The 15,531-nt window shown below is 52.5% G+C and overlaps 1 protein-coding gene across 2 annotated transcripts in view; it reads left to right on the forward strand.

The window, feature by feature from the left end:
* The window catches only part of LOC122377881 (lachesin-like), a 38,381-nt gene that overhangs the window by 20,840 nt on the left and 2,010 nt on the right, over positions 1–15,531 (forward strand). For both annotated transcript variants that reach the window (XM_043358426.1, XM_043358425.1), the window contains exons 3-8: positions 10,397–10,503; positions 11,389–11,574; positions 12,895–13,141; positions 13,487–13,636; positions 14,733–14,855; positions 15,253–15,423. In XM_043358426.1, coding sequence (XP_043214361.1) covers positions 10,397–10,503; positions 11,389–11,574; positions 12,895–13,141; positions 13,487–13,636; positions 14,733–14,855; positions 15,253–15,423 — 984 coding nt within the window. The remainder of the gene's footprint in view (positions 1–10,396; positions 10,504–11,388; positions 11,575–12,894; positions 13,142–13,486; positions 13,637–14,732; positions 14,856–15,252; positions 15,424–15,531) is intronic.

The raw sequence follows: 15,531 nt of genomic DNA on the forward strand, positions 1-15,531 counted from the left end.
GCACCGCTCCTTTGCATAGTACTGCGGTGACCGGAGGGACCCTGGTGGCATGGCTGTAACGGGCCCTGGTCGCCACAGTTAAACATTCCGGTTATAGTAGCGTCGTTGACTAGTCATATGGCCAGAGCAGTAGCAATTGTTCTGCTTAAAACTTAGAACACCAACAAGGTAATGGCAGGAACAAAGGTAGGGGAGAGTGGGGTAAGATGCCCAGGGTGGGAAAGACGCCCCACCCCCTCTAGCGGCGAAACAAAGAATCGAACCTGGAAATTAATGTTCTTAGCGTAAAGCGGAAGCCTGCCTTGTTAACTGCACAAAAATTTGCGAGGCTCAGTTGGGCAACGGCTGGCTGGTGATGGCATGTTTTTTATTTGCTGCTTTCAAAAAATATTTTGGTGTCAAAACATTGTAAATATCAAAGAAGGTAGATAATTTTTGCGTCCCTTGCTATAGTCGTGATAGATTAACCTTCGCCCCAGTGGGGGGGGGGGGGCATATGTTACCACCCTGTCGCGTTTTTTGCGTGTGAATAAAAAACCGCGGCGCGTAGCGCCGCGCCGCTTGGGGTAGCTTTTGGTACATCAATTTCGGACAATGTGTGAAATTTTTGACCCCAGGTCATGTCAGGTCAGGTCACCAGGTCAAGTTAACTGACCAAGCCTAAAAAAAAGTTTGCAATCATGTCCAGCCTGCAGTGTTTGTCAGAAAGGTTTCCAACTTGGTGGATTGCATGCTGTTATGGGCGCCTACAATTTGTATATCTCGGATTTTTTATATCCGTGACCTAAGGTCAGGTCAGTGGCGAAACCTTTCCATTACAAGTCAATGGAGAAAAATGAAAATGCCTCTAGATCCGTGTGTACGCATCGGAACAGTCCAAATATTTCAGAATCACAATGATTTAGTCCACTCGTGATGACCAAGGTGTCATTTTTGCTGATAGCCTCTAGACAGGTCATCTGAGGTCACTTGAGGCTACAAACAGTTTTTTGCCAATAACTCGCGATTGGAAAGAGATAGAACGCTGGGGATGGTCTCATTGTGTTTGCCTTGTTGAGACGCATCGACTGATATGCAACATGACCTTTTCCGGTAAGGTCATGACCTTGACCTGAGGTCAAATTTTCAACTTGACCTTTCAAGGTCAAATTATAGTTCATTCGACGCGTCTCGGCGAGAGGAACACGATTCTGGCAATAGAAATGTCGTGGCTTTTTGTAGTCGAAAGTTATTGTCGAAAAACACTTTTCGTAAAAACAGCTATTTTTGGACTTTTTGCCCTCTGGAGGCCAAACCGTTGACCTGAGGTCAATATTGATAATGACCTTTTCAAAAGAAGAGTTCAAAAGCTATCGATTGCTCTTCCCTGCGTTATTCTAGCTACCATAGTTCCTGAGATAGCGGCATGTTTTCTGAAAAATATAATGACAATTGGCAAATTTTGACCTTTGATGACCTCTGGTGACTCCAATATTGCTCTAAGGTGAAAAATGACCGAAATACTTTCAAACGTACGCATTGAGAGCTATCGACTGCTTTTTACCGCGTCTTTCTAGCCCTCTTAGTTTTTGAGTTAGAGGTGGGTGGTAACATATGCCCCCCCTCACTAGGGCGAAGTTGGCTGAGACCGCCACTGGGGCGCGGGTTAACATGCGTGTACTGTGTCCCAAACAGTTTGTTTCAGGGTGTAGTTTTATGGCTAACAAATTGTACTGATTTAATGTTACCTCGGTACCTTGGGGTAAGATGCCCCCTGTCCTGATGGGGAAAGACGCCCCCCTAAATCCGTAGGCTGTCCTTCAAGCAGCCCGTCAAATCATTTATTACATACCTGTGATGAGAGACAAAAGCCGATTTGGGACTATTGAGAGTCCAGTACGGTCGGGTGCTCCCCATGCCGGCCTCTCGGCCCACACAACGACTTTTTGGGCGGCATCTGACTCTGAGAGCCCTTACGACGGCCTCTGTGGGCCACATTATTGGCTCCAGGGCCCCTCACGACATCCTTTGAGGGCTCCCACGTTGGCTCCACGGGCCGCGCTGGCATCTGAGGTCCCCACGATGGGCTCGAGGGCCCTCAAGCATCATGAAGACCTATAAGGGCCCCACAGTGGTCTCCGAACGCCACCACGGAGGCTTGTTTGGCCGCGCTAGACTATGATGGCCCTAACGATGACCTCTGAAGCCCCTTACGACTACTTTTGAGGGCCCTTACGATGACGTTTGGTGTCATACTGCAGGCCCGAAGGGACTACTGATTCGTTCAGGCGATTCACGTGCCCATTTATGTCACTTATAGTGCAGGGGGCATCTTACCCAACGCCAGGGGGCGTCTTTCCCACCCTGTGGGGTAAGATGCCCCCTTTCACTTCTTCAGGAAAATGCTTAATAGCAAAAAAAGTTTTCATATTTCAAGCACGAAGGTATGATATTTTTGGAGAAAAATGATGTCGGCTTCCGTTGAAACTACAAGTTTTTGCTTTCCGATCGTCATTTTCGAATAATATATGACATAGTAAAACCCTGGGCATCTTTCCCCACTCTCCCCTACAACTTTCAATGCACGCCTACTTTACCCAGTTTAACTGATTTTAGCACAGAAATTTAGCTCTGGAACTAATTCACAGTGCAGTGACGGGTATAGCTGATACATTCATACATGCAAATTTTCAAAGTTAATGAAAGTTGCAGATAAAAGTATACGGATTCATCACACAGACCTTAGCATACAATAGTCGGCTAAAACAACACCAAACTTTGTTGTAAGTATGCACCCCGGTCCAAGGGATCCCAATTCGCACTGCAAAGGACTGCATCAATTTTGAAGTTAGTTTTTGACGACTTAATTCAAACCCAAACGCCGGTCTGTGGCATCACAGTGCTCGAAAAGGCATTGTCTTCGCTCTCGTTATCCGGCTGAACTCCCAAAAGCAAACTAAAAATGCGTAAATTTCCATCTGACAATCACCTTTTTAGCATTTGTCAGAAAACGCACAAGCCCAGACTCTGTGAGAGAAGCACAGCTCGTCCCTCCCTCTGATTGGTTTCCGTGACCCAGTCTGGTAATTTATCCGTGTATCCCTCCGTTCCTCCGATCGCCGTCTCCTGTGGCACCATCTCGGGTGGCCGAGCACATTGAGCCCGGGCCGGGGAGGGGCGGGGAGGGCCCGGCGCGGGGGGGGGGGGCGCAGGCTGAGATAGCCGCCGGCAGCGACGAGCGCCAGCTGCTGCCGTCGCGCCCAATCTCGATATATAATAACCTCTATCGACTTGACGTGGCCGGGGCGACACAGGCGCCGAACAAATCCCCGCCGCAATCGGGCCCGCTGAAATAATGCCGGCTCTATGCGCCCGCCAGGCGCCGCCCACCTGATTGATGTCGGCTCGCATGACCCTTTTTTGTGTACAAAATAATTGGATGGCCGGAGGCTGTTCGGCCGCGGCCACAGCACGTCGTTGGTGCGCCATCTCTTGTCACTGACGCGCCGGGCCGGCTGCGGGCGGCGGCGACGAATATTGGCGCACCTCGACCGCCGCCGCCGCCAACCGATTCCGGACATGTGGCGAGCGCATTATCCAATTATGCAAATATTTTAATAGAATAATACGGCGTGATCAAAAATAAATGTGTGGAAAGTTTGACGAGAATGCTAATAAGTTAGACGGGAATGAGTTAGGGGTGCATTGAGCTACGATGGTGGCTGTCGACAAGGATAAGTTGTTCTAAGTTTCTTGGCTAACAGTGCCTAAACAGCAGATAAATATAAATAGATCGATACTGGATTATATTCATAAGCATCGTGACAACAGGGTACTACAACAAAAATGATCAAAATATTGCTCAAAGATACGTAAAGAAATACTGAAAAAAACTGTTTGGACAGAAGACCATACGCAGCATTTATCAAACCACTATTGCAATATTTCAGATAAATTGAGCAGCCTAATTCTTTAAAATTGAACATGATGTAGCTTCAACGGAATATGAAGGCGTTCAAATCCATACGTCACCATAATTTCAGAGGACAAAACTCCCGGGGAATAAAGCGTCTAACGAGCATTGTATAACTATGACCCGTCAGCAGAATAGCACGTCTTACTTCAATTTGCTGTTGTCAGGCAGCAAGCAGAAGTTAGCCAGTAAACTGTTGACCTTCACGAAGCGGGTCACTCGCCGTCGAAAGCACCTGTTGTAACACAGTAATTCCAAGAGTTGTCACTGACACGCCAGTGACCCACTCCAGATCCATCACGACCCGGCCCAACTAACTCAAAACGCTATACGATGACGAATCCCCGGCTCTGTAACAACCATCTCTCAGTCAGAGCCGGTGGTCAGTTCATCTGCCGCAGCTCGGCCGTCCTCACACGTGGTCGTTTTCACATCATTTGGGCACGGCCGGGCCCGCTGTGGACGGCAATATCTCTCGCCGGCCGGCAGGACTCCATCAGACGGAGACGCATGTACGCCGCGTCTCGGCGGCGTCCTCACACTCGGCTGCGCCCGACTGCGATGAAACGGTTCGTCGACCGGCGATACTTCAGCCAACTGTCTGCCAACAATGGCCGGACGCGAAATAAACACGGCCATTGCCGGGCGCGGCGGCGGCCCGTGCCGTGACCGCAGTGGAGCTGACTGGTGGGGGGTATTTGAGATGGCGATCGGTCCACAGGTGGCCACATGTGTCACCCGCGTCGGATGAAGGTGGCAGTGATGCTGTTATAAGGAGGCAATTTACAGTTAAAAAGATCCTTAGACTTAGTGGATGTGGTACAGAAGAGTTGGATACAAATGAGGCAAAACAATTTGTAAAATGTTCACAAACTTGTATGATCAAAAATTAATTGTTCATTTTGCATTGCAAGAACGGGGCTAACAAATTAGCGCGGTAAAGGCACCAAGGGAATGCACTGAGGTTGTACCTAAATCTTATGTTTGTATAAATCTTATGCAATTTCAGCCAATCAGCATCAGACGACATTGACAGAATTGTAAATGTCAGCAGGTCAGGGTGCACTGCAAGGACACATGCCAACGTAAATATTGATACGATACTGGCATACCCCGAAACCATCAGTCTCTCTCTATCAGTCTCTATCAAAGGTCAATTCGGTCAGAGAGCTGACACAGGACTGAAACTGCACGACACCGGCCGCAGTCATGTCCCTCCTGTCAGCCCCTTTCAGCCTCCCCTTCCCTTCGGACTGGCCGGGCGCGGCGGTCTGGCGACTGATGAGCCGATTCCAGTCCCGGCCTGCATGTGTCAGGCACGGCGGCAGACGCAGAGCTGCTGAGAGTAAGCCAAGGGGGAGAGAGCCTGCACAGACAGCAGCTGCTGATGCTGCAGCGACAGAGCTGGCGACTGGCGAGGGTAGGCCGCTGGGCTGACATCAGCTGCCGAGCGTAGGTAACGGTCTAAGGGACGCCCAAGAGGAGGGACGGGGGGGGGGGGGGGGGCAGGCTCCCATCGCGTCGGGGCACAGGACAAGGAAAGGGACAGGCTCCATCTCGGGGCGCCGGAGAGGGAGAGGAACGGGCTTCGTCTCTGGGCGCCGGACGGAGGGAGAGAAGCAGGCTTCATCTCGGGGCGCCGGACAGGGGAACAGGACGGGCCCAGTCTCGTGGCGCCGGACAGGGGAACAGGATAGGCCCCGTCTCGGCGCGCCGGACAGGGGAACAGGACAGGCCCCGTCTCGTGGCGCCGCTCGGTCCCTGGAGACCGGCTCGGTTATTGGCAGCCCGAGCTCGAGACGGGGCGGGCACCAGCTCAGGGAAACCTGACGGGATTGGGAGCCCTCCGTCCCTCAGATTCCCACTCTCATCTCACTCCCTGACTCTCGCAGCCTCTAATTTTCTATTCGTTATTCTTACGCTAAATGAGCAGTAAGAAGTCCTATGTTTAATGACAGATACCTCGACAGCAGAACTTCTTCGTGTTCTGCACGAACTGTTGCACTCCACGCGTCGTTCTAATTTATTCGCCTCATCTATCACCCGCGGATTATAATCGTCTGCTACGTGTAAGCTGAGGAGTTCATGCAGATCCCGTATCCGCGCCTCGATATATCATGGTGCCGAGTCCAAAGCCAGACAAAGAGGCGGCCAGCGAGGCGAGCCAGCACCTCTCGGACAGTATCTGTCAGAAAGTACTGTGTCCAGCGCCGTCAAAGGATAGCCGTCCGGTCTGTCACACTGATAAGAGATTGCCTGGTCATTATCACATTTGTGCAGTGTCTGTGATATCAACAAGCGAATGAAATGCTTAGACAACGATCGTCAGACAATCAGCGTCACCTGATGTGATGAGGGTGGTCTCATTAGAGCATTACCATCTCAGCACAACAAAATAAATATTGCATTTCAGACGGATGAACATACAACCCTTATGCCTACATGAAAAGTGAATAATGAATATTTTTAGCTCTTTACAAGTATCTAAAAAACCGTATGGCATTTTTTGATAAACTGGCCCAGCCACAATTCAATTTGTGTTCTGTTTTGACCTGCGGTGGGCTGAGTTACGGCCGGCTGTTTGGCCGCTGACCACCGGCTGGCCTCTGCCCTCTCTCCGGCTCCCAGCCCCCACTACCAACACACACACGGACGGGGCGAGGGCAGGCCTGGTTTACGTCTGGCGCGGATGAATATCTACCTTGTTAGCCGGCCATAATTCAATACTCTCCCTTTTGGGCTGATTATGATAGGTCAATTTGTCGGCGGGCGTCTGGGGTATCGCGCGGGGCCGGCTGGCCACGCGGCTAACTCTGGGGGCGGCGCCGACCGGACAAAAATATCAGCGTGGTATGATCGCACATATACACAGAGTGCTGTCGGGCAGACAGGTTCCGTCAACACAGTGTCAGACCTATCAATCATAAACATCAAGCTACGTCTGTGCCAAATTTCAAGGACCTGCCCTTCGAGACTTATCATTTTACCACTATAAACCATAACCTATCGGCTACGCATTTCGGTGCTCTCTGACCCCCGCGGGTCCCCCGGCGCTCGGCGCTGCTCCGTTGCGGCGCGGGCCGCCGCCCCCCCCCCTGCTCCGCTCTGATTAGGACAGCGCGGCCGCCGGCGCCCGCCGCCAGCTGCCCCGGCTCCAATAACGCGCAGGCACGCGGCAAGGTGCGATTTTCCAGTCGGCTGCCTGATGAGTGCTGATCATTCGACTGGAGACGGGGGTGGACGGCCCGACGGACGGGGAGGACGGCTCGTCACACGGGACTCGGGAGGACGGCCCGTCACACGGGACTCGGGAGGACGGGCCTGTTAGACTGGGAGGATGGCCTGACGTATGTACGGGAGGACGGGTCTGACGGACGGGGAGGACGGCTTGACGGACGGGGAGGACGGCCTGCCAAACGGAACTCCGGAGGACGTGCCTGTTAGACCGGGAGGATAGCCTGACGTACGGGGAGGACGGGTCTGGTCTGACGGACGGGGAGGATGACCTGACGGACCGGGAGGATGGCCCGGCGGACTGGGAGGACGGGTCTGACGAACGAGGAGGATGGCCTGACGGACCGGGAGGACAGGTCTGGCGGATGGGGGCTGGTGACAGTCTGGGTGAATTGTGACAGATCTGTCACACTGGACAGAATGGAGACGATTCTGACAGACAGATTCTGATAGCAACAGGCTTGACAGATCCGGCCGTTAGAACGGGGGTGATGATGAAAAAGGAAAGAGAAAGATTAATTGAGAATTTCTTTTATAGAAAGACAGAAAAGCTTTGTCAAATGTATGAGAGAGTCTGGTACACGTCTACTTCAAAATTCACCTCGTCAAAACTCAGAAAAATGTGTTTTATTACGTAAAGCGAAGCTAAATAACCATCAAATTATCGGTCCAAATCAACGCATAACACTCCCTCGTCCCTTTTACACGGATTAATAAGCTGGTTCGAATTAATTGCCAGTTTCTGGCCTCGATGTTGAGATAAACGGCGGCGCACGGCCGATCAGCACCGTTCGACATCAGCTGGCAGGTTGTTGGGACGCTGACGAATTTAGTCGCTCCATCAGGATTGCTATTGATGGCCTGAGAGCCTGCGGCGATTATTGGCGAGCCGCTGTTGATTTACGGCCTTTAATCTTGTGTCCGACGACGAACCGGCCGACAAACGACGGGATCGCGCTGCGGAATGAAATCAAACATCCCATCATCGGAGAACGCTCACCGGCCACTGACGGAGAGCGGGCGGAACCGCAGAGACGGTCGACTTTGCTCCGATGCGACTCAGCCGCCACACGGTGAGACCGGTAGACAAAACACGGGTGAGATAGATAAAGCTGGTTGACACTACCCTTCACAACTCCCCAGAGTAGCTGTTATGTACTGACAAAGCACATTCCAGAAGGAAGGCATTTCTGCATCTTCGATGGTCACCTTGATGTTTAGGAATAGAGTGAATAACGCAAACATTGCTGAACGGGTTATGGACAACGCAACTGCTGCATTATCTTCTATGGTCAAAACACCCCATCTCCTGACGGCACGCTCTCAGTCAGCTCACCACACTGCGATCCGACCCGTCGATCAGAGGTCATCTAACGAGCGCCACCGGGCCGTGTCGGCGTGGCCTCGTTGGGCGGCTGGGGCGCGTGTCTGTCCGACGGACGGTGCCGCTCGGCCCCGGGGGAGCGGTCGGGGCGCTGTGTCAGCTCCGTCAGCCGCCGTTCACCGCCGGCCGCCGCCGACCGCTCATTACCCGCCATTAGTGGCGCGAGACGCCGCGCATTGTCACCGGCGCGCCGCCACCGCCGCCCAAACGTCAGCGGAGCGCCGTAATTGTGGCCGGCGCCGGCTATTGACACGTGGTGGGCGAATTGACCGGGCGAGACGGCGCTGAGAAGACGAAGACGGCGCTGGGACGACAGAGATGGATCGGCGGCAAGACGGGCCGCAGAGGAGAGGATCCAGCTGAGAAGATTGACAGTTTCGTTTTGAACAGCAGGCGGATTTCGTCACGGCCAATGAAAATCTGATGACAGTTCGATAGACAGGCTTTGTCATTGAACGGGAAGTATCTAACGTGTCATCTCAGTTTCCTTTTCAGCTTTCATTGCAAGTTCAAAAGTAAACTTTTATTTTAATTTCCAAATCCTCCCCTTCGTTACTTGTCTCCTTCAGTTAACTGCTTGACTCAGAATCATTAATATGCATACGTGTGCCCTCCCTCTTCCCTTGTTTCTCGTTTCCATCTCTCATTTTCTCTGACCTTGTTCGGCCCCGTGCATCTATCAATACGGAGAGAGTAGGAGAAAACAGCGCAGTGTCGCCTCTCTCCCTCTCCCAGCGCCCCCGGACCTGGCCCTCCCCTCCAGCTTTGTTTGTCGACCCATCATTCGAACACAGGATTCCAATGGCTGCCGGCAGGGCACAGTGCAGAACGCACAGCCGGCGGCGGCACTTTAAATCATATTGATTAGCTCGCTAAGCCGGGGATAGCGTTAAATAACAGAGACGTGGGACCGACAGCACCGGCGCCCAACAGTCGTCCATATTCATCCAATAATCAACCATTAAATTAATCTATAAAGTTGTGGCCCTTATGTGTCCAATCTTTTATAGGCCAACGCCCAACGGCTCCTCTCCATGCTGAAGTATCCTGTCCCTGTTCCTTCCACACACAATCATTGTCTCGCTCCTTGGCAAGCAACCCCGCAACGCCGCTCGTATGGAGAAAACGAAGGGAGGTTTTGTTTCGGAGGCGACAAGTGCAAAGTAAATAGACACCTCGGATCAGGAATAATAATTCTGCGTCTCCCTAGAGCAGGCTATGCCGGGGAAAATCAACATGCTTAGCGGAGCCGGGCGCCGTGGCACGTCCGACTCGCCACGGCGGACGTTCTAACACAGCGGATAGCGGCAGCACTATCTCACCCTCCCGATGCTTACCAATAATGAATTATTTCATAGCTTATGTTCAAGATTTCAACGAAGTCCAACTAACATGCTTTGTATTATCACGTAATAAAGGATTTATAATGTTGGAATGCAATATGCGATTGTTGTATCTACTATCGAGATTCACTTGTTATTATCACAAAGGTGTAAATTTGCAGGAAAAGCCAAGATTCAGGCTCAAAGTGAAAGGTAAACGTCCGGACATCATTTTTCCTCTGTAGTGACCGCCGTCGTGTGCCGGCTGCTGCAAAGTAATCGAGCGACGGCCGCTCTGAGGCCAGACCAGTGTGTTGCGGCACAGCATCCAGCAGGCGCTCGTACCTGCTGACATCTAGTGAGCGAATCACCAACCAACACCTGCGCTCGGAGGTTGGCCAATGGCCATGACTAGCGCGTTTGTAGGGCACTCAGAGCCCGACTCCGACCGATGGGGTTGTTTTATCAAGAGGCCGACTCTGACCGATGTTTGTTTGTCCACAGTGCACGCCGTGCGGCCAATGTTTGTGGAGTCACTGAAGAACCTCACGGTGCCCATCGGCCGAGACGCCACCTTCACCTGCGTGGTCCGCCACCTCGGAGGATATCGCGTAAGTAGCCGCTGACGCCAAATGACGGCGCCAAATGAAAACTCAATTATCACTGTTCTGTGAGTAAATAAAAACAAGGAACCAATAATGCCTACCACATGCCGGATCCAAGCACTCGACTCTCTCAATCAATCAATCCCCCACCCGCCCCCGGCGCTGAACTGTCAGAGCTCTCACAGTAAGCCGTCACATCTGGGCGCCGTCGGACTATATTGAAGCCCACTCGCTTTGCCTGGTCTGGCCATATTCACCACATCGGCGGCCGCACATGGTTGATTGAGCTATCTATCACGTCTGACCGGCCGGCGCGACGCTCCACACTCCAGAGAGAAGCGCTCTGGAGCCGACGGCACAGGTGCCGAGAGTGGGACGCTCGCCTGATAATGGACCAAGATTGATGAACTCGGCCCGTGAATAATTAATTAATGTCATCGAGCATTGTTCTAGACTCATGTTGAACAGCATAATGCATTGATTGGGAGGCCGTCTAGTCTAGGTGGTCGGATGTGCGCTTGTCGGTAGCTGGTGTAGTTGCCAGTGGTTCTCTGGGCATGTCGAGGGACAGTGCTGTGGACACGCCGAGGCCAGTAGTGATGATTTGTGCGGATCTGTCGGAAGTCGTAGCACAGCTCGATAGACATGTCGGGAGTTTTATTTTAACAGTAATATTCTGTGGACTTGCCATCGCTACCAGGCCATGGCAGCGATGACAAAATCACAGAATAGTATAGCTGGTAGTACCGGACATTAATTCCTTGACAAAGCGTCTTCAACACAGCCCAGGAAAGAGACACTTCAAATACCATCATATTCATCACCTACCGCTAATCCTCCGTAACCAGTTTTACACTGCGATGTTGATTACTTTCTGTTATCTGACCGCAGGTCGGGTGGGTGAAGGCGGATTCCAAGGCGATTCAGGCGATTCACACGCACGTCATCACACATAACCCGCGTGTGCGGGTGTCTCACCGGGACCAGACCACGTGGAACCTGCACATCAACCAGGTGCAGGAGGAGGACCGGGGCACCTACATGTGCCAGATCAACTACGACCCCATGATGAGTCAGGTGAGAGTGGTATGAGCTAATGAGTCTCAGTTAGGTGAGTGGAGTGGGGAATAATCAGCAATCACCAATGAATCGTATAAAGAGAGAGATACGGAACATGAACTGTGACTCCAAGGTAGTCAGGTCGGTGGTATGAAGAGCAGCTTACGAGTGAATGAAGTTGGTGAGTCGGGCCAGGCGCACATCGGTAAGTGAGGTGGGTGCAGCGTACAAATAAATCGGACTCCATTGTTAGTCAAGTAAGTGAGAAACCGATAAACTGCGCGCAGTCGGCAATCAGGTGAGTGGTGGTACACGGTAACAGCGGAGCGTTCAGAACACTGCAGAGTGCAGAATGAGACCACCCACATTATGGGTGGTCTAAGGCTTACAAAAATCTGAATGACTATGAACAAAGGGTACGAATGGTTGTATTAGGGCAGGCAAAAATTGATTCTTTTCTTCATAATACCTAACCAATGATATAAAATTAAAAATGCCAGAAGAATAAATAATTTAAGGGTTCATACTAGCTACTTAACGAAATTTCTTCATGCATATCGTTCATCGCCGCACAGACAGACAGTTAATTTATGAAACATGTCCGCGTTAATTCATGAGATGAGCGCAGGATCCCGGGCACGCTCTGTCTTCTGTTGGACGTCACGTTTGCTGCCTTTGTATGCCGTCCAAGCGTGATTCGGACGTATATCATAAATCTAAGCGGCTCCTGCAGTGGATGTGGATGGACGGAATACTAATCTCCGCGACTCTGGAAAAGTGACTGCGAGAGCCACATTGACCTGTCTGCTAACAGCGCCCTGCGCCGGTGAAACACGACCTAATGGACACGCATACCGAGCCATCACAGCAGATATGAGTCTGACGTTCTCAACGTCATAAATAGGATGGAAAGAAACCTGACACTGTGTATGAAAGGTACCCAACATCGACAAAGATCAAAGTACCTACCTACGTCATCCACGACCCTCAGTGCAATTAAACTCGTTTTTTCCGATCCATCATGTAAAGATCAGAATATAATTTCGTACCTATGAAATCGAAGCTTCTGGGTGTTACAGAATATGCTGGCCTCTGAAAAACGAAAGCCATTGGAAACGGTGGAAGGCGGAAACACATCGACTGTATAGAAATGCGGCACGTCCTATTCCAACCAATTTTCTACAACTGTCACAGACTCACAGTCACCCCGATTTCGATCAACAAAACTAACTTGCAATGCGCTTGCACACCAGCCACAGCACCACACTCGTCATCTTCGCTCGAATACATCGTACCACATTCATCTCAGAACCCTAACCGTTCGCATTTCCCCACCAGTACGGCGTGCTCGAGGTGGTGGTACCCCCGGACATCATCAGCGACCAGTCGTCGGGCGACCTGACGATCCCCGAGGGCGGCAGCGGCGAGCTGCGATGTAAGGCGCGCGGCTACCCGACTCCGGTCATCACCTGGCGCCGGGAGGACGGTCGACCGATCGCCGTGTCCCGTCGGCAGCCGAGCGGCGGCGACTGGCAGAACGGCGGCGGCTGGAGAGACGTGGACGGCGTGCTCCGACAGGACGGAGGTGAGCGACGGGACCAGGCGTGCTCCGACAGGACGGAGGTGAGCGACGGGACCAGGCGTGCTTCGACAGGACGGAGGTGAGCGACGGGCGACCGGGTCACCGGAGGAGGGTCTGTCTGTGCGGAGCCAGAGGCTCCTGTCCGTGCCTGTCCATATCAATATCCAAGGCCACGTCTGTCTAATGTCTAGGCCAGTCTAGGCATGGTTAATGAAACTCATTGACCATGACGCAGCGTTTTGGGCAGCGTCACAAGCGTCAGCAGCGTGCAAGCGAACTGAAGCAGCTGTGTAGCAGCTGCCCCAATGACAGTAGACGTTCTATCTGACCACTGTTACACACTTACAGCCCGCGAGCCACCGTACGAAGCCACAGAGTACCGGGGCGAGGTGCTGCCGCTGGACAAGGTGCGACGCTCCGATACTGGCTACTACCTCTGTATCGCCAGCAACGGCCTGCCGCCCAGCGTCTCCAAGAAGATCAAACTCGAGGTGCACTGTGAGTTGGACCCCTCGGCGCTGATTGCCAGTATCGATACGGTCGTACACGCCAAGTACTGGTGCTTTTACATAATCGAGAATAGCTGTAACTATTTGTCTTCTGCTGCAATTGAAACCCTGTTGTTCCGGACACTTTTGTTGTACACTTCTTTAGAGGCGGCCGGCCACCGCCCGCTGACTGTGCATCCATCTTTTCTGCGCCAGCCGGCCGCCCACATACGCGGTAAAATTCAGCAGCCGCCACGCCCGCGGCCCCGCCCGGCCGACTTCATACGACTTTGTTGACTTTATTCCAGCCATGTTCCGGACCGGATCTGTTTTCTTTCCAAACACTTGCGCCCTGTCTCGCGCGATGACCCTTATTCCAGAACAGAAAACAACACTGTGTAATGTGGCTGACGGCACGTAGTGGGACGCTGCCGGGGGTGTGGGGACAGTGCGGCGCCCACTGGCCATCCCGCCCCCTCCTCCCCTCACCCGGGCAACAGGTCAGCCGGTCATCGGCGTCGGCGGCGACCCTCGTCGACCCGTCGTCGACCCGTCCCCCCACGTCCGCGCCGGCCCAATTCCCACCGCGCTCGCTCAGTCACGTCGAGAGTCTTAAAATTCTGACAGTGGCTGGTCGCTTGTCCGCCGCGAGGCCTAAACCAATTTGCTAGAGGGCCCGAATACGGATTTAAAGTTCACATATTTATCTAGTAGGTCGACGGAGCCAGCCGGCTATGGTTAGTGGCATGAGAAGAGCGGTAGGATTAGAATGGGTGCGGGAAAATAATCCCCTGACTTTTTGTGCACAAGCCAAGCCAGAACTCAACGAGGCAAATGATTTCAGCAGTGAGGAAAAAAATTCAGCAGTGCCCAAACAAGTAAATTTTCCCTTTTCCATAAGCCAACAAATTCCACTTATCCCTAAAACTAAACGATATCCAAATCGAATCCCAAGCAACAGAAGCAGCGAACGTTTCGCCCTTCACATCCGCCGACCGCGCCGACCGCACATTCGCGTCATCCCAACGCCACCGACGCCCAATGCTGCAATTGCTCCCGATTGCCGCCCATTGTGCCCATTATGACCGGCTCTTTTGTGTTCTCAGTCCACCCGGTGGTGCAGGTGCCCACCCAGCTGATCGGCGTGCCCCTGTGGACTGATGTCACCCTGCGCTGTCACGTGGAGGCACTGCCCAAGTCCATCAACTACTGGAACAAAGAGCCTGGAGGTGAGAGCGTGCGTCCAGGAGGTGAGAGAGGTGTGACTGGGAGGTTAGAAAGAAGCGACCGGGAGGTGAAAGCGCTGCGAACGGCCCGGAGACGGCCAGTCCGTCCGATGGGCGGCTGCTGCTTATTTCGTGTGGTGTGCCGTCATGCTTTTTTAGTCCAGGCTGCTTGTGTGTTATTCGTATTGCTTATCAATAGGGCCCGATACACACATAATGTATGTTTGTGGACTTAAAAGCTATAGTCAAATTTGGTTACGATCTGCATTTAGGTTCTACCGATTAATCTGGGCTATATCGCAAGCCCACACAGTTGAGTAGATTTGCCGACATGCTATGAGCACATTCACTGTACACCCATCCTCTGATCAGTTTTCTCACCACCATGACGTCGCCCCAGGTCCGATTCTGATCGCCAACGACCGTCTGAACATCACTGAGGAGCGCGACACCGAGTACTCGCTGTGGATGACGCTCACCATCCACACGTTCGACCTGTCCGACGCCGGCGACTACGTGTGCACGGCCAAAAACTCCATCGGCGAGGTGCAGAGCACCATACAGGTGTATGGTGAGTACCACGACGGAGTAATAGCTATCGTACACCATACAGCAGTACACAGCATGGGGTACGGTTAGTAGGGCGACCCACAGCAATGACCACCATACAGGTACCTGG

This window comes from Amphibalanus amphitrite, unplaced genomic scaffold, assembly GCF_019059575.1.
Source record: "Amphibalanus amphitrite isolate SeventyFive unplaced genomic scaffold, NRLGWU_Aamphi_draft 000052F_arrow, whole genome shotgun sequence".
Classification (NCBI taxonomy): Eukaryota; Metazoa; Arthropoda; class Thecostraca; order Balanomorpha; family Balanidae; genus Amphibalanus; species Amphibalanus amphitrite.